This window comes from Bos indicus x Bos taurus, chromosome 18, assembly GCF_003369695.1.
Source record: "Bos indicus x Bos taurus breed Angus x Brahman F1 hybrid chromosome 18, Bos_hybrid_MaternalHap_v2.0, whole genome shotgun sequence".
Classification (NCBI taxonomy): Eukaryota; Metazoa; Chordata; class Mammalia; order Artiodactyla; family Bovidae; genus Bos; species Bos indicus x Bos taurus.
This window is the reverse complement of record NC_040093.1, coordinates 9924558-9943904: the sequence shown is the minus strand read 5'-3', so window position 1 is coordinate 9943904 and position 19347 is coordinate 9924558. Positions and strand designations below refer to the sequence as shown.

At 57.8% G+C, this 19347-nt stretch overlaps 3 protein-coding genes across 4 annotated transcripts; 1 reads left to right on the top strand and 2 right to left on the bottom strand.

Moving 5' to 3' along the window:
- Positions 1-187: 187 nt before the first annotated feature.
- PTH2 (parathyroid hormone 2) lies at positions 188-1010 on the bottom strand. Its single transcript, XM_027513978.1, has 2 exons — positions 889-1010; positions 188-387 (listed from the first exon to the last, which is right to left on the bottom strand). Exons 1-2 carry the CDS (start codon positions 1008-1010, stop codon positions 213-215), a joined length of 297 nt encoding a protein of 98 aa, XP_027369779.1. The 3' UTR covers positions 188-212.
- A 2522-nt stretch (positions 1011-3532) lies between these two features.
- GFY (golgi associated olfactory signaling regulator) lies at positions 3533-6533 on the top strand. The gene is made up of 4 exons (XM_027515158.1): positions 3533-4121; positions 4260-4847; positions 5558-5731; positions 6168-6533. The coding sequence occupies exons 1-4, from the start codon at positions 3533-3535 to the stop codon at positions 6365-6367; spliced, it is 1551 nt and encodes a 516-aa protein (XP_027370959.1). The 3' UTR covers positions 6368-6533.
- Positions 6534-6660: 127 nt separating this feature from the next.
- On the bottom strand, positions 6661-17956 carry SLC17A7 (solute carrier family 17 member 7). Of its 2 annotated transcripts, XM_027515156.1 has the most exons (12): positions 17825-17948; positions 13244-13496; positions 11638-11756; positions 11224-11338; positions 11058-11145; positions 10713-10799; positions 10471-10613; positions 9693-9842; positions 9380-9512; positions 8597-8707; positions 8265-8392; positions 6661-8080 (listed from the first exon to the last, which is right to left on the bottom strand). In XM_027515156.1, the coding sequence occupies exons 1-12, from the start codon at positions 17884-17886 to the stop codon at positions 7787-7789; spliced, it is 1683 nt and encodes a 560-aa protein (XP_027370957.1). In that variant the 5' UTR covers positions 17887-17948; the 3' UTR covers positions 6661-7786. The 2 variants fall into 2 exon arrangements, with proteins under 2 accessions (XP_027370957.1, XP_027370958.1); XM_027515157.1 differs by lacking the exon at positions 8265-8392 and having other exon boundaries at positions 17825-17956.
- Between the last annotated feature and the right edge of the window lie 1391 nt (positions 17957-19347).

Here is a 19347-nt window from a genome sequence, read left to right as displayed (position 1 = left end):
CAGGGAAAAAGAACAGAGGGGACGGAGGGGTAGAGGCCAGCGTAGCGGACGCAGGGCCCGCCCCCTGCACGTGTACACACACACACACACACACACACACACACACACACACATACACCACCACCACCACCACCACACGCACACGAGGCGCAGGAAGGAGGCGCAGTCGGGAGGCACAGCACGGTCTTTATTGAGGTGGGACGGGCAGGCGCTCAGGGCGCGTCCAGCACCAGCAGCTTGTGCATGTACGAGTTCAGCCAGTGGCGGCGCTCGAGGGCGGCCAGCAGCCGCGCGCGCTCCCGGAAGGCCGCGTCGTCCGCCAGCGCCAGGCTCCGCCGCGACTGGGGGGTGGCCGGACCCGCCCGAGCCTCGCCGGGGGTGCGGAGTCTGCCGGGAGATGGAAAGAGGCGGTTACCGTGGGTCTCGGCCCGCGGCCCGCCGCCTGTTCTCCCCGCGGTCTAACTCGAAGCCCTGTGACTGCACCAGATGCGGAGGGGCTCGGTCTCTGTCCCCTGTCTCTTGCTCTGTGTGAGTCTTCGGCTCAGTGTTCACCAGTTCCGAGCCTCCTGAGTACAGAGACCGAGTCTGATGCCCCTGTCCCGCCCCAGCGCTCGGCGCACGCGTGGCACACACCCCAGACCCAATAAACGTTGCTCAAGGAACAAACTCGTTCCTGCTTCGACTCCTTTCAAGTCTCTCAAAGCCTTTCTCAGAATCCTTTTGTATCTCTTTATTTTGCAGATTACCTACCTGTCAACCTCCTATCTCTGGCCTCCTCTCTGGGTCTCTATTTCCCCTTTCTGAGTCTTTGTTCCCCATTCTTTTCGGGTCTCTTTCCACCTCTCGGAGTCCCCACCCTTCCCTGGGAGACTTGGATGTCCCACTTACCTGAAGACCCCCGCAGGAGGTAGGGCGACTCCTGAGGCCGTGCGGTGGCCCCAGGACACAAGAAGCAGGAGCAGCAGCAGCAGCCGCACCCGGGGGCTCCTGGGTACCTGGCGGGTCTCCATCACCTGTGGAGAGACAAGAAAGAGCTCAGTGATGCCCGTGTCTGGGCCCAGAAACCAGACCCCATCATCCACCCACCCACCCCCGAAGCCCATTTGCAGGGTGCCCTACCGCGCAGTGGGCTCCCGGCAGCGAGGCTGGCAGCCCCCTTATATCGCCTCAACAGCCCCCGCAGCGGCCAGTGACGCAGACCAGGGGGCCGGGGGCACCGGGTCACCCCCACCCCAGGCTCATTAGGAGCTGCCAGCGGTAATGAGGAGCCGGGGATGGGGGGCCAGCCGCTGCCTTGGCGGCCACCCACTAATTGGGACCAGGAGCTGGGACCTGAGGAGAATCGGGAGGGGGAGAGACAGACAGACAGAGAAGTGGACACAGGGGGTGTGTCAGAGGGATAAAAATAGAGACTGGCGGAAGGACCATCAGAGCAGAAGCCAGAGACACAGAGAAAGAGAGACAGGGGAAGGAACAGAGGAGGGACAGATGGGGAGATGCAGAGACACAAAGAGATGAAGCAACCATGAGAGGGAAGGACAAAGACTGACAGAGAAGAGGAAAGAGAGGGAGAAAGGGAGCAACAGAGGAAGTAAGGAAAAGGGAAGGAAGAGAGAAAAGAGAGGGAAAAGGGACCAAGAGAGCAGCTATGAGATGGAGGATCAAGGGAACGGCACTTGGAAAGACAGAAGGAGATGAAAGGACAGCCAGCCAGCCAGCCTGGGCAGAGATGTCCAGAGACAAATCCAGGCAGGCAGAGACCAGAAAGACTGGGAGGTGGGAGACAGGGGTAGGAAAGAGAAGGCAAAGGGGATGTGTGGTGGTGGGATGTGAAGGCAAGTACAGTGACAGGCAAAATCAGGAAAGTCTTAGCGACCCTGCACAGAAGGGAAAAAGACAAACAAGAACCCTGACTACCCTGAAGTTGTGTCCAAGCCCTTCCCGCGGAGGAATTTGGGGGTGTTGTGAAGATAAGGCCCATCCCCCCAATACTGGCTCTTAACGGGGTGAGCTCTTCACGATGGGATGGTAGGCAAAGGTTGGGAAGTCCCAAAAGGCAGCAGCAATCTGGGTCTCAGATGGACAGGACGTGGGAACCAAGACTCCTAGTTCCCCAGAGGAGGGGAACAAGGCCTGGGTCTGGGAACCTGGATTCCTGGATCTGAGGGGAGAGGTCTGGGGGGAGGGGTCCCAACTCCTGGATATTGAAGTGGGAGGCTACCAGAGACCTGGATGCTTGGTGTGGGTGTAGGAGAGGGCAGAGGGCTGGGACCCTTGGGTTTGCAGGGAGGAGAGCTGGGTTGGGTCACACCCCTCAACCAAAGGATCCAGTCCCTAACTCCCTCCCCCACTCCAGAGACACTATCCTTTATCTCTGGCCCTTTAAGAGCTCAAGCTGTCGCTAGGCTCCCAGGATCCCAAGGGTGGGGATCAGTTGCATCACCTGTGCCCCTGGGATCCTATGTCCCGCCACCCCACCCAGAGCCATTCTGCAGCATTCACCGATCTCTGCATTCAGCTCTGTTCACCTGTTGTTATCTTGGACCCCACTGAGCAGGTAAGAGACCTCAAACTCCAAGAGGCCCCAGCCCATTTGGGTGTATGCCCACCCCACCTTCACCTAACCACAAACCTAGGTATCTCTGCCCGAGACCAGCATGAGACCTGGGGATCCCAGCTTCCATCCTCCATAGAGATACGAGTCCTGCCCCAAGCTGTCTCCTCCTGAAGGCTGAGGAATCCAGACCCCTTACACACCCATCTCTGGAGGATAGGAGACTCAAGAGTTCCCAATCTCCTTCTAACTCAGGACCCAAGAGTTCCAGACACCCATTTTCTTTCTCTCCTGCAATCCACAACCCACCCACCCCCCAAGCTTTGCTCCCTCAAAATTCTAGGCATCTGAACCTTCAGGCCTCTCCTTTCTAGAGAATTAGGAATTTAGACCCACATTGCCCTCCACCCTCTGGGAACAAGGAGTCTGAACCCCAAGCAGCCTTCTTGACCAGGATCCAGGAGCCTTCTACCTCCTCAGGTTACAGGCATTTAGGCCCCCTCATCTCTCAAATCCAGGGGGTCAGGCCCCCAAGTCGTTCCTTCTGAGCTTCCTCTAATGTAAACAACTGTTGAGTCAAGATGTCCCCAGGGCCCTTGAAGAGGAATTGATCCCATGTCCCCTCAGAGGTCTACACACTTCGAAGCCAAAGTCAATGATCTGGGGGCTCGGAAATGTGTCTTTCTTTCCCAATGTTCCTGGGACCCCCTTTGGGGAAACAAATAAGGAAATTTACTATGACTCCCAAGAAGCCCTGTGCCTCAGTCTCCCTTAGCTACCATGGCTTCCACCCCACAACCTACTGGGGAGTTGCAGGTGGCATCTCCTTTTCCTGGCTCTGACCTGGGCGGTGCTAATGTGGTCTATCTGGGGACCACTGGGCGTGGCCTCCGGAGTGGGCAGAGGGTCCTCCCGGGAGGCTCTGACCTTAACCCCTTCCTTCCCGCTCCCCTGCTGCTACAGGTATCACCCAAAGCTATGAAATCCTTCAGACCAATCCTCTTCCTTCTCGGCTTCCTCTTCACCTGGCTGGGCTCCAAGGCCGCCCCTACAGTCTCACTGCCTGCGGGCTCCGACTTCTTGGGGATAGACCACCCCTCCCAGCCCTACTCTCCGGCTTCTGAAAATTCCACTCTCTATGGACCTAACCCAGAATCTCCAGGGGCTGCTTATCCTGAGCCCTCTAAGACACCTCATGCGGTTTCCCTGGAGCCCTCCCCGCTTGCCTTCACTAAGACCCCCAGTACTGACCTCCAAGAAACCCCCCACCAGGAGCCTCCTAAGGCCCCCAAACCTAACTCATTCAACACCTCAACACCAGGGTCCCTGGACACCCTCCAAATTAACCCCTCCAAAATGATATATCCAGAACCATCTGAGACCCCCAAAGCTGACCTGACTGAACTTCCACACACAGAATCCCCTGAGGCCTCTACACCTAATTCCTCTAAAACCTCACACCTAGCATTTTCTGAGACCCCAAACCCTGACCCTACCCAAACTCCACACCAAGAATCCCCAGAGATTTCCAAGGTTAACTCCACGGAAATCTCACAGACGGAATCCCGTGAGAATCTCAATTCTAATCCCTCTAAAACTTCACACCTAGGATTTTCTGGGACCCCAAACCCTGATCCTACACAAACTCCTCATCAAGAATTCCCAGAGATTCCCAAACTTAGCTCCCCTGAGATGTCACTTGAAGAAACCCCTGAGACCCCAAATTCTGACCCCACCAAAATCTCTGACATCAAATCTCTGGAAACCCATGACTCTGACACCCCAAACCCTAAATTCCTCCAGACCCTCCATCCTGACCCTACTGAAACACCCCACCCGGTATCTCATATAGGCCACGAGCCCAACCCCCCTGAGATTCCCCAAACAAAATTCCCCACAACCCTCTACCAAGACTCAACAGAGATACCCACAGCCTCTGACCCTGAAATCTCCACTAGCCTTGCTCCACAAACTCCTGCACCCTTCAAAGAAGAAGTTACTGCTCTTAATGAGCAATCCCTGAATCCCAAACCAGAAGCACTTGCAGTCACCCAGCCCACCACCCTTAAATTGCCCACCTCAGATTCTCCGGGGACAGTTGATCTGAAAGCCCCCCAGAACTCCAGCCCTAAAGGGCTCGACGCCCCTCCTCCCTCAGCCCGGATTGCAGGGCCCCCTGCTCCTCCAGGGCCCCCCAGTCAACCGGCCCCAGCCACTCCGCGGGCCCCCCAGCGGCGCAGCCGAGGTGAGAGAGTCAACACTATCATCGTGTTGGAGAGAGTGCAGGAGACCGGTGAGGGGCTGGGGAGCCGGACCCCTGGGTCTGGGGGAGGAGGGGCTGGGGGCTGGACCCCTGGGTCTGCGGGAGGAGGGGCTGGGGGTCTGAACCCCTGGGTTTGTGGGAGGAGGGGCTGGAGGTCTGGACCCCTGGGTTTGTGGGAGGAGGGGCTGGAGGTCTGAACCCCTGGGTCTGCGGGAGGAGGGGCTGGAGGTCTGGACCCCTGGGTTTGCGGGAGGAGGGGCTGGGGGCCTGGATCCTGGGTCTGGGGGAGGAGGGGCTGGGGGTCCGGACCCCTGGGTCTGCGGGAGGAGGGGCTGGGGGCTGGCCCCCCGGGTCTGAGGGAGGAGGGGCTTGGGGTCTGGCCCCCCTGGGTCTGAGGGAGGAGGGGCTGGGGCCTGGACCCCCGGGTCTGAGGGAGGAGGGGCTGGGGCCTGGACCCCCGGGTCTGAGTCGGGAGGGGCTGGGGGTCTGGACCCCCGGGTCTGAGGGGGGAGGGGCTGGGGTCTGGACCCCCGGGTCTGAGGGAGGAGGGGCTGGGGTCTGGACCCCCGGGTCTGAGGGAGGAGGGGCTGGGGGTCTGGACCCCCGGGTGTGAGGGAGGAAGGGCTGGGGGCCGGGACTCCCGGTTCCGAGGGCGGAGGAGGGCGGGATCTGGACTCGGGTCTGAGGGTGGAGTGGGCTAGGAGGTTAGATTGCTCAGTCCCTGGGCCTCATTCCTCCAGGCGTGACCCTGGTGGGGCGTCCCCGGGGCGCGGCAGGCGGGGCCCTCTGCCTATTCCTCGCCGGGATCGGGCTGCTCATTGGCATTTTCCTGCTGCTGTGGTGTCTCTACCGCCGGGCGGCTCGACACCGGCCCTTCGCACACCACCGACTCCCAAACGACGGAGATGAACCGGGTGAGCCACTCCTGCAGCGTCCCGCTCCTTAAGTGCTTGCACGTTTCCTTAACCTGGTTTCGCCTGGCACTTAAGGGCGCCCTACCTAAAAGTACAGGTCCCCATCCAAGGTCAGCAGAAGCCCTGACCCCCAATTCTCTGGAAATTTCACAAACACCTGTGAAGTTGCGCCCCCAGCGCAGCGCGGAGTTGCCCCAGGCAGGGGAACTGCAGGTCCCTACAAGCCCCGCCCCTTTCCCCCTCCTAGCGCGCGGCATGCCCCGCCCCAGCTGCGCGGACACCACGCCCCCTTGCTATTTAAGGCCCCTTTATTCGAAAACCCGGTTCCAGTGGAAGCTTGGAGTCCTTGCCCCCGTCTCCTCGTCGGCCAGCGGCTCAGTAGAGGGGACAGGCCCCCAGTCAGACCGGGGACGACCTCGCTCTTTTGTCCCCATAGTTATGCATTTGGACGCCCCGAAGGAACCCTACGACCTCTACTTTTACGCGCCGGACGCCTGGGTCCCTTCACACATCGCTACCAAGCAGCCACCACCCACCCCCCCGCTGCCGCCCAAGCTGCCTCCGCCGCCCCGCGGGGGCCGCCCCCAGCGCCTAGAACCGCTCTCCCCTGCCACGCTCCCAAACAACTTCCTGTGAGCCTCTCCAAACCTGCGCCAGCCCCAGACGGAGGAAGCACCCAGGGGTCCTGTCCTCAGGGTCAGCTTTGCTACCTAGTGGTCCTCTAGAATAGAGGACACCCTGAAATGCTTTAGATGTCAGCGGAGAACACAGTCTGAGACCGAATAAATCGCATGTTCCCACAGCTGGACAACTCCTCTGGCCTAAGACCTGGGAGAGGAGGGTGGCTGGGGTCAAGGAGACTGGGGGCTTGGGCTCCTCGGTCCGAGGGAGAAGGAGGTTGGAGATTCCCAAGGCCAGTGACGACGGAGTGTGTACACCAAAGCATTTTATTGGGAGAGGGGCAGGGCAGGATTTACAATCACAGAGACAGAGACACAAAGACACAACCCTGCCCCGGGGAAAAACACCCCTTTTCCCCAGCCCCATTCCCTTTCCTGGGATTCTGTGACTTCTCCTTTACATATGTTCCCCCAAATTCTAAGCCGAAATAGGGGAGTCTGAGAGGGGAAGGATCCCAGATTTGGAGTCATTTAGCCCCTGAGGGACGCAATAAATGGCCACTGAGAAAATGAGGGCAGTTCAAAACCACCCAGGAGAATAAAGTGCAAGGAATTGGGGGTAAGGGGAGCATCTTGAAACCACCATGGGGAAGTTCAGTGGCGGTGGCTTCAAACCGTTGAGTTGATGGACTTGAGCAGCTGCTCTTCTTAGACCTGAAAATCGTGTCAGAAAAAGTGCATGGGGGTGAAGAGAGGCATATTGTTAAAACTGCCATTTTGGTTGTTTCCCTAGGCAATGTGCTAAGCTGGGAGAAGGTTTTGGGGAAATTTGGTGCTGCAGCAGAGTCTGCTGGTGGGGGAGGGATGAAAAGGTTGGGTGGGGGTACTTGAAACTGCCATTTCCCCTCAGAAACGCTGGTGAGAATCAATCCCTAGAATGGCAGGGATGGGTGATTAGTTAAACCAACTTGGAAAAAGCAGAATACAGTTGGGAGAGATTTGAAACTTCTAGAGGAAGACCTTGAATTTTTTTGAAAGAGGAGGGGGGGTTGAGTAATCTCAGGGGTTCTCCTGAGAGTCCCAGGGGTTCAAGGAAAGGGGGAGGTACCCAAAACCACAAGAGAGAGGAAGAGTCTGAATTGTCCATTCAAATAAAGCCCTGAAAGGAGAGATTTGAAACCACTGAGGCAGAAAAGAGTGGAGAAGAGAAGCTTTAGGGGAATTTGGGTATCCTTGAAACTGCCAGTCTGCAGCTTCACTACCCCTGAGAGGCAAATAGGATGGGAGGAGGATCTGACAGCACTGGGAGCAAGGGAGAGTGCTTCTTAGGCCTGAGGCAGGACAGAGAGGACTGGGGTTCCTTGACACTGTCATTCAGGCCAGAGATGTGAGGAATGGAGGTCCTGGAAACTGCCATCCAGTGGGAGGCACATGGTCAGTAGTCCCGGACAGGGGGTGGGGGTCTTGGGGGTTGAACTGTGCTGTGTGTAGCCCCATAGGATGGAGGGGGAGCAGGGGGTGCCCCGGGGGGCTCAGCCTCATCCTCCATTTCGCTTTCGTCGCTGCCAGCCAGCTGGTCGTGGCCAACGAAGCCACATTTCTCTTCGCTCATCTCCTCAGGCTCCGCCCACGGCTGCTTCTCTCCCGAAGCGAAGACCCCGTAGAAGATGACGCCCCCATAGTGCACCAGGGAGGCAATGAGGAACACATACTGCCACTCCTCCCGAGTCTGTAGGGGGGACAACGGGGAAATGAAGTCAGAGGACAGATAGGAGAGGGAAGGGGCTGGGATAATAGGAAGGGGGCGGGCCTTTTCTCTGGAAAAGGAGCCGGAGATCCAGAGAGTTGACGTGTGTCAGGAAGGTGCTGTACACAGATTTGGAGGGCAAGTGGGTCAGGGCCCAGGCACGGACCTTGTGCTTAGTCATGGCACCCACGATGATGGGGCACACCATGCCGGACAACGTGCCCACGCCGTTGGAGATGCCCATGAGGATGCTGGCATAGCGCGGGGCGATGTCCAGATGGTTCACGTTGAACCCTGGCGAGGCGAGCCGAGAGGCGTCACAACCGATTCCCACTCCAGTGACTCCTCCCCCAGCCTAGCCTCCCCGACCTCCCGGCCGCTCCGCTTTTTCCAGTCCGCCTTTCGCCAGGCTGGGAGGTGCTCTACCTGAGCCAGGAAGTTCCCCACTGAGCTGAGCAGAGTCCCCCCACCCTCAAGCTGCAGATCGCCGGTTCTCACCGGAGATGGCGAAGCCGCTGAAGCCCACGGCGAGGACTAGGAAGGAGATGGCCACGCCCTTGGAGTGCGAGTAGCCGACCACCAACAGCAGAGTAGCTTCCATGCCAAAGCCTACGGAGGGCCGCCCCCTCTGAGCACAGGCCGCCCCGCACAGCCTCTCCAGACCCACTCCCGGCTCCCAGCCTCCCCCAGTTTGACCCAGTCCTGCCACTTCCACGCCTGTCCCTGGCTTTGTCCTCCATTCTGCCCGCGCCCGCCCTAACCAAGCCCTCAGTTCTCTAGTGCCTGGCCCTTGACCACGTGCACAGGCTTCGCTGCCCCAGCTGGGACCTCAATGGCCCCACCCCCTGACTAGACCACGCCCTGAAGTCCGAGGGTGTAGGCCCCACCCCGGCACCTTCACGGCTTCCCTCTCAGTCCCCATTCATTACACTCACACCTTTGTCTCTCTGAGTGTCCCTCTTAATCACCCAGTTCCCATCCTACTCTGGCCAGCCTCGTATAGGCCCCGTCCTTCCAGACCCAACGTGGTCTCACCTTTGCTTCACCTGGGCAGCCACACCCGCCTTGCCCTTCTACAGACACTGCCCCGGAGGCTGCCACCTGAGATTCTCTTCCTGCCAGACCTGGTCTCGCTCCGCCTCCGCCTTTTTGGACACGCCCCCATGGACACGCCCTCTGACCCCGCCCCATCCGCCATGGTCCAGCCCTCTAGATCCGCCCAGCCATGCTCCGCGCATCCCAGCCCTGTCCCATACCAGATCCAGGCCCCGCCCCACTCACCCCCACAGTTCATCAACTTGCGCACGTTGGTGGTGGACATGATGCGGCGGCTCCTCAGGAAGTCGGCGATCTGGCCTCCAATGGGCACGATGATGGTCATCACCAGGTGAGGCAACGCTGACACCAGGCCCACCTGCGCCGGCGGGCGTACAGGGAGTCGCGGCTCAGCGGCCACCTGCCCGGGGCTCTCACCACGGCTCAGGTACCATGGGCTTCCTCCCTGCCCCCTTTCCAACCCCTTGGGATCCAGGTTCCTCTCCTTCCCGCGCTCACCCGCCCGCCGCGCCCGCAGCTCTCCCCTTCCGGGCCCAACCTTGCTGATCTCGAAACCGAACACTTCTTCGAAGTAGGCAGGCTGGGAGATAAGAAGCAGGTAGAAAGTCCAGCTACGACAGAAGTTGGCCACGATAATGGCGTAGACTGGCATGGACGTGAAGAAGCGCCTCCAAGGTGTGTTAAATTTCTGTGGTGGGCGAGAGGAGGGAAGGGCTGCTAGGACAAAGAACAGGCCCGGGCGCTCTCCGAGTCCCTTCAGGGATCCCACGATAGTCCCGCAGAGACCCAGATTTCCCTGTCTCACTAAAGCCGCCGAGGAGGCGGGGTTGCCGGCCTGACCGCGTCCCCATGGGAACGCTGACATCCTAGCCTCAGTGGTCCTCAGGCTGGCGGGTGTCCAGACCCCATGCTGACCTTCAGAGAGTCATAAATGTGGACCCAAGAGTCTCCTTCCACCCAATTATGCCCCCTAATTCGATCTTCACCCATCCTGAGGTCTGAGCAAAACCCCACATTCTAATCCGCTTCTGCAGGTTTAACCAGGCCCATCAGTGGTTCCGACCACCTCGCCACCTAGCCCTGCTCTCCGCACCTGCTAACTCCGTCCTCCCTGGGCTTTAATCACGCCTCCTAGGTTCTAGCGCCATCCAACTGGCGATCCCATCGTCTCCTCCAAATGTCTATGGAAATGTCTATGTAGATCTACCAAGATCCACACGCAGTGCGGATTCAAAGCCCCTCTTCCTCCCGTCTCCCCTGCCTTGATAGCTCTCCTCTCCCCACCGCGCCCCCACCCCCCAGGCTTGGGCCCGGACCGTGACGGGGTTCATGAGCTTGGCGCTCTCGCCGATGGCGTCCTCGATGTACTTGCGCTCCTCCTCCGAAATGCTAGGGTGCAGCGCCGGGGACTCGTAGGAGACGAGCAGCCAGAACAGGTACCAGAAGATCCCGAAGCTGCCTGGTAGGTGGAGGGGGTCAGGAGGAGGATGGAAGCGAGGTGACCACCGGCCTCGCTCTGCCCCGGCGCCACCCGGACCCAGGCGTCCGGGCCCCTCACCATAGACGTAGAATACAGAGCTCCATCCTGAGTACTGCACCAGGACTCCGGCGAGAGGCATCGCGACCACCGCCCCAGCATAGGAACCTAACGGGGAGGGTGCAGAATGGAGAAGAGCGCATCTTTCTTCAAATGCAGTAGTGCGGATTCCCAGACCCTACCTTCCTGGGACACAGAAGTACCAACCACTGCCCCTCCTCCCTCAGACACATAGGTCTGGGTCACCAGCCCCCTCCTCTCTCAGATCCGGGAGTTCAAGCCCGCAACCCACTCCTCCTTCCACCGAAGAGTCTAGACTCCAGCACCCCCCACCCACGAGTCCGGATCCCAGCCCCTTCCTCTCACCACAAAAGGCTGTCGTCGCCAGGCGACTCCGCTCTAAGGGCGGGGCCCATTTGCTCCAGATCCCGTGGCAAGCAGGGTACGTGACCCCCTAGGGAAGAGAAAACCAAAGTCAACGAGAAAAGGTGGGGTCGGAACAGCAACGGGGTCATAGGGGGCGGAGCTTTACCTCTACCAACCCCTGCAGGATCCTCACGAAGATGACACAGCCATAGTGGACACGGGCAGCCGAGGGAATCAGCATGTTTAGAGTGGAGGTAGCCACAATAGCAAAGCCGAAAACCCTGGTAGGAAAAGTTTGTGTTCCGAGAAGAGTCCAGCTATCCTGCCAGACCTAGGACTCTGCCCTTTCCTCCTTCAGCACGCCAGGGCCCGGGCCAATCAGAATCCCAGGTCCCACCTTCTATGAGACTCCCCGCTTCCACAATACAAACCCCACCTTTCTCTAGGGCCTCGGCCCTGAACCCAGGCTCCTCCGGTTTTCCCGGAGTCAGCCCCCAAATGCAAGGCCACAGCCTGTAACTCCACCCACACAACTGTAGTTTCTGCCCACTTTGAGACATCCGCCCCGCCCCCCACATACCTGTTGGCTGCGAATTTTTGGCAGATAAATCCTCCAGGAATCTGGGTGACAATGTAGCCCCAGAAAAAGGAACCGTGTATGAGGCCAACAGTCTCTGGATCCCAGTTGAACTGAGCTTTCTGTGGGCCAAAAGGCACATCAAACCAGCACCCCTGCCCCAGACGCTCTGCTTCTCCACCAATCAGCACCCGCAGACAGTCCCTCGGCCAATCAGCAACAAGGATCCCCTCTCGCCTTCAAAACACCTGCCAATCAGAGCTCGGGCCATCTACCCCAACTTTGCTCCTCCATGTTGCTAGGGCCGCACTACCTTAGCAACAGAGCCTGTTGCTGCCTAGAGGCCTAGCTCTGTCTGCTTGCCTGCCTCAGGGTCCCTTATGCGTAGGAGCCCATATATGGGGTGGGTTTCTTCCTCCACTTCTAACCAATGTACAAACTGTTTGCAGATTGGATGCGTTCTAGGAAGAGACAAGAAGTAGCCAAAGGGTTGGGCATGATTGGAAAAGAACAGGGGCAGGTAGGCCACAGCCCAAATCAGGATTTTTTTTTTGGAGGCAGGGGCATGGCCTATATGGAAATTAAAACAGAAAATCTGAGACGAAGAGGGGCTTCAGGTTAATGGCCAGAGCAGATGGAGAAGGGATGTAAGCAGCGGTGGAACTTTCAAAAAGCCAGAATCAAAATTCACAATGGGGCCTTCCTTGGCGGTCCAGTGGTTAAGACTCCCCCTTCCAATACAGGGTTTGATCCCTGGTAGGGGAGCTAAGATCCCACATGCCTTATGGCCAAAAAACCAAAACAGAAGCAATGTTGTAATAAATTCAATAAAGACTTTAAAAATGTCCCATATAAAAAAAGAAATCTTACAAAAAAATTTCACGGTGGAGGGACTTCCCTGGTGGTCAAGTGTGTAGGACTCCCTGCTTCCACTGCAAGGGGTGCTGGTTAGATCCCTGCTTGAGAAAGTTCCGCAAGCCGCAAGTTACGGCAACAACAACAACAACAAATTCACGGAGCCTGAGTTGGCCTGGGAGTAACATTCAACACTGGAACAGGTGCGGGAGATGCAGGTGGAGCGAAGTTGCTAGGATGCCCAAAATGAAACAGGAGGAGCCATATCATAGGGAACCAAATGCTTGGCAGAGTCTACACTTTGACAGCAGAGAGGTGAAACAAACAGGAGCGGGGCTTCATTTAGATAAGGGCAGGACTTAGGAAGGGAGAGCCCTGAGGTGAGGTGGAGCTGAGGTTCTGTGCCAAGTGTCCGACTCTTTGTGACCCCATGGACTGTAGCCCACCAGGCTCCTCTGTCCACGAGATTCTCCAGGCAAGTATACCGGAGTGGGTTGCCATGCCCGTCTCCAGGGTATCTTTCCCACCTAGGGATCGAACCCACATCTCTTATATCTCCTGCATTGGAAGGCGGGTTCTTTACCACTAGCGCCACCTGGTTAGGGCCCAGGGTGCGGCAGCGCAAAAAGGCGGGTCTACTCAGGCCTGGGCGTGGAAGGGGCGTGGTCTGGGCCTCGCGTAGGTGAGTGTGACGTCATCAGAGGGCCTGGGCAGGGTTTCCCCCAGCCTCAGGCAGCTCCCGGCCCCGAGCTACCTGCATCACCACGTGGCCCCCGCGGTGGGTCGTGCTGTTGTTGACCATGGAGACGATGGCCACGCCCAGGTTGCAGCGGATGCCAAAGCTAATGCAGAAGCCCAGACCGCTCATGATGGCGATAATGTAGCGGCGAGGGAGGCCAAAGCAGGTGCAATCCACGACCGGCGGGTCCCGGGTCTGCGTCGTGACCGGGCGCCCATCTGCACTCAGCTCCAGCGTCTCGGCACCTTCTTGCCGCTTCTCCAGAAGACTGCGGCGAGGCAGCAAGGATCAGACTCGGACGTCCGGGCCCCTAGCCCCCTCCTCCCCATGACACGAGTCGGGGCAAAACTTCTTGCTTTTCAAGACCAGGGATTCTAAACCCGCAACCCCTCTTTCCCCAAGAGTCCAGCCCCAACTTCCTTCTCCCTCCAGGGTCCAGGAATCTGGACCCCTGGTCTCCATCTCCCTCAGACGAGGAATTCCCACGCGCCCCCAGCCCCTTCCTTCCTCAGACTCGAGTATGGAACTCCCCAGTTCCCTTCTCCACTAGCCTTGTCACCTCTCAACTCAGTTGTTTTAGACCCAGGCTACCCTTTGTGATCCAAAACCCTGTGCCCTGAGCCCCCATCCGCAAGGCCCAGAGACTCTCTCCAGCCCCGTCTTCCAGATATGAGTCTATTTGTGGAAGCAAAAGGTGCTAAGGAGATGCCTCAGCAAAGGTGTCAAAAGAACAGATGCTTCTCAGCCACATCTGCTATATATACTGCATCCCCTCCCCTGGCCCGGGACATGCCCTGCCGGGCTTCGAGGCCCAGGTGTGGGCTGACATCCAGCTGACTCCATTCAGCCACTGGAAGCCCACTCTCAGGGATCGGGGGTGGGGGGGGGGGGGAGAGGTCCAGGGCACTGGAATCCAGCAGCCCAGCTGGATATATCTGGGGAAACTTGAGTTCAGGCTGTCAGTCTAGGGGGTGGGGAGGAGGAGTGGCGGGTGGTGTCCTGGCAAGGGACAGATGGCCCTGGTAGGGGGGTTGGCTCAGTCCCCAGCGTGACTCTCGCCCCCGCCTGTTCTGGATCCAGGATTGAATCTGTGACGAGGGATAGGGTACTTGGAGGGCCACCTCCATTCCAGAGAGAGGCTGCAGGGATAAAGAGGTGCCCTGAGACAGACGTGGAAAAATTCAAAAGGAGAATGTCAGAAATGGAGTCGGGGGGTGGAGAGAACAGAGACTGAGAGAAAGAGGATCAGAAACACAGGAGGGAGAGAGACTCAGAGAGAAGGAAACAGATACCCAGAGAGGGAGAAACAGACAACCAGTCTGAAAGAGACCGGGGCAGAGACCCTGAGAAAAGATGGGGGAGGGGCAGGAAAGAGACCCTGAGAAGGAAAGGGACTGAAACCCAGTAAGGGACCCAAACACAAGTGGGGACAGAAACCCAGGAGAGAGAACGCAGAGACAGAGACCCAGAACGCTGAGAGAAAGACGGAAAGACAAGGAGCCTGAGGAGAGACAGGCTGGGGACATAATGTGTGAGGCGTGGCTCTTCTCCGAGGCCGGTAGGCAGCCAGGGGATCCGGCTGGATCCCAGGAAGGGGCTAGAACAGATGGAGGCGAGGGAGACTGGGACGGGGGAGGAAAGAACAGCCAGACGGTCTGGGAGGAGGCGGGTGAAAGAGATGGGAACACAGCAACCCTCCCCATCCTGGAACTTAAGGAAGTGGGGGAGGGGGTTAAGAAAGTGGGGAGACTGGGGGAACGGACAGAAACTAGGGGGATGAGGAATAAGACCCTGGGTAGGGGACAATGAGCCAGATAGTGGGGAACAGAAGCCCCCCAAAATGAATAGTGCACGGTGGTAGGGACTGGCCCCTCCCATCAGAACAGGTCGGCCAATGAGATTAAACTTTGACCCAGGTTGCCCTCCCATGCTGTTTGACCCTGAAACTCAAGATGGGATTGCAGCCCCTGAAATTTGATATTCATTGTTAATATGAGGACATAGATCTCGGATCAAGGTTTTCTAAACCACGGAATGCAGTCTCAGTATTCTGTATCTGTAAAATGGGGGCACGAGTAGAATGTGAGGTTACAAGGAGGGAACTTCAAGGTGACATTGTCATTTCAGGAGAACTAGAGACGCAGAGGTGAAGGTGGCCCCAATGCTTCATGGAGGGTAAGAACAGATCGCTTTGCCCTCTCAGAATGCCTGGAACTCAGGATTAGGAACTTGGTGATGATGAAAGGCAGTGGTTAGGGAGCACGTAGGTCACTTTCCTGGTGGTTCAGACAGTAAAGAATCTGCCTGTAATGCGGGAGACCCGGGTTAGATCCTTGGGTCAGGAAGATCCCCTGGGGAAGGGAAGGGCTACCCACTCCAGTATACTTGCCTGGAGAATTCCATGGACAGAGGTGGCTGACAGGCTACAACCCATGAGGTCGTAGAGTCAGACTGCCCCCTTCCACTTTCTTTCACCCAAAATGAAGAGTGTCTCAACCTCCATCTCTGGGTCTCTGCCTCTGCTTCTCAGAGATTCTCAGCCCACCCCCCTACTCCCCCCTCCCCAATCTCTGTCCTCATGTCCCTTTGGTTCTCCCTTACCCTCCCATTGTACAACTGAGAAAACTGAGTCTCAGGAAACAGAAGCAGCATGTCCAAGGTCACACACAAGTAGCAGTGGGACCCGATCACTTCCTGGTCCTCCAAATTGCCCCACCCCAGGCCTGGCTCTCAAAGGAGGCATATTGGCTCCTGTCTCTTGCTGTATTCCCTCTCCCCCCTGGTCCCTGTCCCAAGTCGCCCTGGGTTGCTACGTGTTTCCTGATCTGAGGGAGTTTTCCACCCACTCCAGCAGCACTCATCTCGAGGAAATCTGCAGCCCCCACCCAAGACTTGGGCGGGAGACTGACCTGGGTTCAAAAGATTCCATGTGTACTCAGCCACTGACTTCCCCCCTTTTCCCAATGGTGCATCAGTTTCCCCAGCTTTGTCTAGAGGATTAAAAGGAGTCAGGTGTGGGCATTTCCCCCTCTCAGCAATCACCAGAGCAGACCCCAGGATTCAGATGCGATTGTTCTCCTGGGCTCAAACTCCTTAGTGACTGTCCTGGTGGGAACCCTGAACTCTGGGGTCTCTAGGGGCTCCCAAGGCAGCTGAGAAAGGTGATGATCAGGCAGAGTCAGATAGAGAGAAACCCAGACACAGGAGAAGCGGAGACTGAGGAAGAAAGAGAGCCTGAGAAACACATTCCTCCTCCCTCCATCCCCCTTCCCAACCCCCTCCACCAGCACGTCTCTCTCCCTCTCCTGACTTCACGCTGATGTATTTTGAGAAACTCGTGAAAGGAGGTGAGAAAAAGGGTGGGGAGGGGCTGGAAGATTGGGAAAAAGAAAGGGTGAGGTTATCTCAGCTCCTCCACCCCCTCCCTAACACTGCGCCATCCTCCTGCCCCCCTCCCTTCTGTCCAGCTTTATTCCTATCTCTCAGGTTACTAAAGGGTGGGGTGAGTTTGGAGCGTGGAGGTAATCTGCAGCAAGCAGGACTAGTGTTAGACTTAGAGAAGGACTTGCATGGTCTAGTGAGCTGCACTGAAGATCAATCAAAGATAGGGTCAGGGCTGTGGGCCACGGGGACCCCAGGGTCTGAGGGAATGGCAGCAGGGGCATGGTGCTGATGAGGCCCCAACTCCTCCCTGCACTGTGGCCAGATATTTTTAGGCTTCTCCGCAGCTGAGTAATTTCTCTGACTTGGAGCCAGGGCTGGGGTTGGGGGTGAGAGACTCAGGAGAGGTGTAGCAGACTGCTCTGGGGACACCCAGGTCATTGGGGTCATCTCCTTGACTGGGAGGAAGTCCCTTTCAGCCCTAGTCTATACCCTTTGGAAAGTCCATCCTACTCCAGGAGCCTAATGTTTGGCCTGCAACTTCCTTCTCCATCAGAGACCCAGGATACCCTGGCTTCTTCCAGCTTAGCTCTCCTCAAGGACAAGGACCAATGGACCTCAATCCGATTTAGCTTCAGATTAAACTCTCTGAGAGATGGCAACTGACAAACACACAGAGATGGAGAGATCTGGGATGAGGTAGTAAAAAAAAAACCAGAGAGAGTGCCAGAGTTCCTAAAGGAGAGTGTCAGAAATCCTAGGGCAGGGAGTTGGGGGACAGAGACTCAGAGAAAGACACAAAGACCCAGAGAGAGGGTTGTAGAGATCTAGTGAGAGCAAGAGAGAGGGACAGGAACTCAGAGATAAAAGGAAATAGAGACTTGGAGAGAGTGGACAGAGATTTGGAGAGAGGAGGCAGAGAGAATATAGGTGAAGGGAGACCTAGAAGCCGGCGAGGGAATCAGAGATCCAAAAGAGGGGGATATATATTTATAATCCCAGAGAAAAGGGCAGAGAGCCTAGGGATGGGGTGGGGCGCAGAAAAATGATGGATGAGACCGGACCGTCGGAGACCGAGGGAGAAAACTGGACAGATGGGTGGCCCCCCCACGCATGGGTACCGCCTGTCCAGCTGTTCATCTGCGCCCAGGTGGGAATGAGCGTCCTCCTCGGACCCTCGCGTTCTTCCACGCCCAGGACCCCCACCACGCTCACCGGTGTAGCTTCCCGAGGGCGCGACCCGCTAGCTTCCGAAACTCCTCCTGGCGGAACTCCATGGTGGCCGCCCCTGCTGCCGGACCCCCGCGCCGATCCCCCCGCCCGCGGGCCCGGGCGGCCGCGTCCGGGTACCCGGGGTCCGCCCCGGCCCGGCCGGCCCCGCAGCTCCGCTCGGGGGGAAGGAGGCTGCGAGTGCGGGCTTTCTGGGGGCTGTCACCGGACTCAGCGTCGGGGGCGGGGTGGGGTGGGACGAGGCCCCGCCCACCCTGCTATACCCCGCCCCTTGTATTCTAGTCCCGCCCACCTTCCGCTGCCATTCATCCAGGTTCTCGCCTCGCCCAAGACCAAGCCTCTGGGTTTTGAACTCACTTGTCTGGGTTGCATCGCTCCCAAATCAGTCCCTTCCTGGAGTTACTTCTCCCTCACCCATTCCCCACTAGCTCCTTCTATCCCAGATTCTCTCTCCTCCAGAGTTCTTTCCTGAGATTTGCTCCCGCCGCTTGTTTCCCCTAATTTCGTGCTCGCATTTTCATCTTCCTCTAAATATCCTCCAGCGTTTGTCCTCCCAGTCCTACCTCTCCGAATTTCTGTGCCCCCCAGTTCCTCATCCTGCCCAGGCATGCCATCCCCAACCCGCCGCTTCCTCAGTTCCAACTTTCTCATTCAGAAGGTTCTTTTCTCATTCAGGGAATTCCTTCCCCTTTCGTAGATTCCAACCCCCATTTCGATCCACCCATTGTCCCCTCTAGTTCTTCCCCATCCACCTGTTTCCATCTTTCCCCTTTTGGATTCCATGTCCCTCCAGTTCTATTTCCCCTCTTGGCCCACCACCCCTTCCAGTTCCTTCATTTCTGATTTCCTTCCCTCTGGGTTCATCTCTTCAGTTATACTCCCCCTACCCTCTTGCAGGTCATTATTCCCTCCCTAGCCTCGGATCTATCCCCGCCCTTTTATTTCTCTCATCCTGAGTTCTGTCCCCACCCGTTGAGTGTGTCCCCTTGGATATTTCTTTACCCCTGAGTTCTGTCCCCTCCCCTGGGATCTATCCCTGCTTTGATTTTTGCCCACACCCTCTGGAACCCGATCCAGGTATACATCCGTGAGTACTTTCCGCGCCCCTGAGTTCTAGTCCCTCCCTCTGGAATCTGTCTCCGCCACCTGGGATCTGTCCCCGCCCTCTGAACTCTTATTGCACCCCCTGAATTCCAGCCCTGCCCCTCTGGGGTTGAACCTCGACTGTCCTCGGCCATCTCCAGCCCGAAGGCAGGTTCTGCTCCGCTCCTTTCGCCGCCAGCCCCTTTCCCCGACGCCGAGTCCACCTCCAGATACAGCCCCCAGGAGGGTGCTCCTTTCCCCATCGCCTCCCTGCGTCGGGCCAAAAATGCACTTGGGATTAAAATTTCATGATGTGGCACAGGTCCGCGAGGGAGTGGGAGGGAGCAGCCAGCGCGGCGGGCGGGCGCCAAGGACGAGGCGCAGCCTCTCGCCTCTAGCTTTGCCTCGCTGAGTCTTTGGGTGTC

Coding starts and splice junctions, on each gene's coding strand:
- PTH2 (XM_027513978.1), bottom strand. CDS start 1,010: ATGGAGACCCGCCAGGTACCCAGGAGCCCCCGGGTGCGGCTGCTGCTG. Junction 388..888: donor CCTCCTGCGGGGGTCTTCAG/GTAAGTGGGACA, acceptor ATCTCCCGGCAG/ACTCCGCACCCCCGGCGAGG.
- GFY (XM_027515158.1), top strand. CDS start 3,533: ATGAAATCCTTCAGACCAATCCTCTTCCTTCTCGGCTTCCTCTTCACC. Junction 4,848..5,557: donor GGAGAGAGTGCAGGAGACCG/GTGAGGGGCTGG, acceptor TCATTCCTCCAG/GCGTGACCCTGGTGGGGCGT. Junction 5,732..6,167: donor AAACGACGGAGATGAACCGG/GTGAGCCACTCC, acceptor TTGTCCCCATAG/TTATGCATTTGGACGCCCCG.
- SLC17A7 (XM_027515156.1), bottom strand. CDS start 17,886: ATGGAGTTCCGCCAGGAGGAGTTTCGGAAGCTAGCGGGTCGCGCCCTC. Junction 10,800..11,057: donor GGCGACGACAGCCTTTTGTG/GTGAGAGGAAGG, acceptor CCTCCCCGTTAG/GTTCCTATGCTGGGGCGGTG. Junction 8,708..9,379: donor CAAGTTGATGAACTGTGGGG/GTGAGTGGGGCG, acceptor GGCCCTCCGTAG/GCTTTGGCATGGAAGCTACT.